At 50.0% G+C, this 2421-nt stretch overlaps 1 protein-coding gene across 1 annotated transcript; it reads left to right on the forward strand.

Moving 5' to 3' along the window:
• Nucleotides 1-280: 280 nt before the first annotated feature.
• On the forward strand, nucleotides 281-2421 carry mfsd5 (major facilitator superfamily domain containing 5; the record flags this gene model as incomplete). The annotated part of the gene is made up of 1 exon (XM_079225788.1): nucleotides 281-2421. One exon carries the CDS (start codon nucleotides 281-283, stop codon nucleotides 1727-1729), a length of 1449 nt encoding a protein of 482 aa, XP_079081914.1. The 3' UTR covers nucleotides 1730-2421.

Consider the following 2421-nt stretch of genomic DNA (forward strand, 5'->3'; position numbering starts at 1 on the left):
GAGTAAACACAACGGAATGGTCGGTCATTGATGAAGGTAACCCACACTGCCGTCACTGGCTTGTTGCTGAGTAACGTTAGTCAACTAACTTAGATTCCTCAAAGTAAAAGCGTATTAGCCAAGTTAGCTTTGGATCAACATGGCCAATAACGTTGACGCTCTTCTCTCTGTGCTTCTTGTTCACCTTGTATCTCCATAGGTGTTGAGAGGTAGAAGGAATATATTTAAAAACGCCCCAGGACCTCGGGTTTGACCTCCAGTGGGTGCCGTTCATCACACCATGTTGGTGACTGCGTATCTCGCCATCGTCGTCCTGCTCGCCCTGTGTGTTGGCCTCGAGCTCACAGCGCGCCGCCTCGTCCCACCTCAGTCCACTCCGACTGCTGCGGCCAACCCGGCTTTCCGTCGCTTCCAGAGGGTATTCCTCCGTGCATACCTCTTGGCTTTGTGGGCAGACTGGCTCCAGGGTCCTTACCTCTACAAACTCTACCGTCACTACAGCTTCCTCGAATCCCAAATAGCCATCTTGTATGTGTGTGGCCTGGCCTCCTGCGTCCTGTTTGCTCCCTTCTCAGGCTGGCTCCCTCAAGTCTTGGGTCGCAGACAGACGTGTCTTCTGTTCTGCGTGTCCTACTCTGCTTGCTGTCTCACCAAGCTGTCCACAGACTACTTTGTTTTGATTTTGGGTCGGATCCTGGGGGGTCTGTCCACTTCCCTGCTCACCACCACATTTGAAGGCTGGTACGTGCACCGTCATGTAGACGTCCACGATTTCCCCAAGGAGTGGATCCCCAGTACCTTCACCAAAGCTGCTACCTGGAATCATGCGCTCGCCGTGGGAGCCGGGCTGGTGGCTAATTTGCTGGCTGAATGGCTCCACCTGGGGCCGGTGGCTCCGTTTCTACTGGCGGTGCCCTGCTTGGTGTGCTGTGGCTGGGTGGTGCTAACCGACTGGGGCAAGGAAGAGGCTGAAGACGGTCCACGAGGGGACGAACAAAAACTGCCTCTTGGCCCTCAAAACGGAGGTGTGAGCCGTTTGTCTGCCAGGGCCCGTTTCTCACGCAGCTGCCATGATGGGTTGCGCTGCCTCCTGTCAGACAGGAGAGTCATGCTTTTAGGTGGAGTGCAGGCCTTGTTTGAAAGTGTCCTTTACATTTTTGTTTTCCTGTGGACCCCGGTACTGGACCCTCATGGGCCTCCTTTGGGAATAGTGTTCTCCTGCCTGATGGCCGCCAGCATGGCTGGCTCCTTGCTGTACCGTGTAGCCACCTCCACGCGCTATCGTCTCCAGCCTGGCCATGTTCTCTGCCTGGCTGTGCTGATGGCCTTCTTCTCCCTCTTCATGCTGACCTTCTCCACTGCCCCAGGCCAACCTAGACCTCATGAATCCTTTCTGGCCTTCCTGCTGCTGGAGCTGGCCTGTGGGCTGTATTTCCCTGCTGTCAGCTTTCTCCAGGGCAGGGTGATCCCAGAGGAGAAGCGAGCTAGTGTGCTGGCCTGGTTCAGACTGCCTCTGCACCTGCTGGCCTGCATTGGGCTGCTGGCGCTTCATGGGGAGATATCAGGAACAGGTGGCGGAGAGGAAGGTAGCGGCACCAGACACATGTTTGGAGGCTGTGCGGTTATGATGCTGGCAGCTTTCATGGCTGTAGTCAGTCTGTTTACTCTCGGCAGAAATGACACGGACCTGAGACTGGAGGGAACTAGAGACGAGGGGGAGATGGACTGAGGAGATTGACCACATATTTATTTATGGTTTTGACTGGAACGTGCCCGTTTAGTACGACTAAAAGTAGAGACCTCATGTGTTCCAATGATCATACGTCTATAGTTTGCCAAATACATGACTGAAGGAAATCAAAGACCAAAGGGAGGGGGGTTTGGTAGATAAATACTTAGATACATTTTATTTTTTATATGTTACTGTGTTGCTTCTTTTGTTCTTTTTTCTTTTTTGGGAGAGGCTTTTGCTAATCCTGTCTGTGTACTGCTTTGGGAACAAAGCCATATCGACCTTCATTTGTCAAGTAAACTGCTGGAATGTCCAAAACTCCTGTATCAAACTATTCCAGATAACAGTATTGCCTCATTGTGTGCACCTTTAGGGAGATGAGGTGATGTGTTGTTTGACCCAATATAATTAATTTAATTTGTCAATATAGCCGTGAGGATTAGTACTAGACGTTCCATCATATGTTTAAAAACAGACATGAAGAGTTCAATATAGATTAACGAAATAAGGTCATGCCTGGGCTGTCAGTACTTGCAATACTTCTTTCTGTATGTTTTCTTTTCCTGCATCTGTGTCGTTTTATTGAAAAGAGAAATCTACAGTGTGTTGGTTTTACTTCATTAATGCTTCTTCTGCATCATCTTTGGGATATTTTCTCATTATCTGTGATCTTTACACTTTTAAATAAA

This window comes from Taurulus bubalis (assembly GCF_910589615.1).
Source record: "Taurulus bubalis genome assembly, chromosome: 11".
Classification (NCBI taxonomy): domain Eukaryota; kingdom Metazoa; phylum Chordata; class Actinopteri; order Perciformes; family Cottidae; genus Taurulus; species Taurulus bubalis.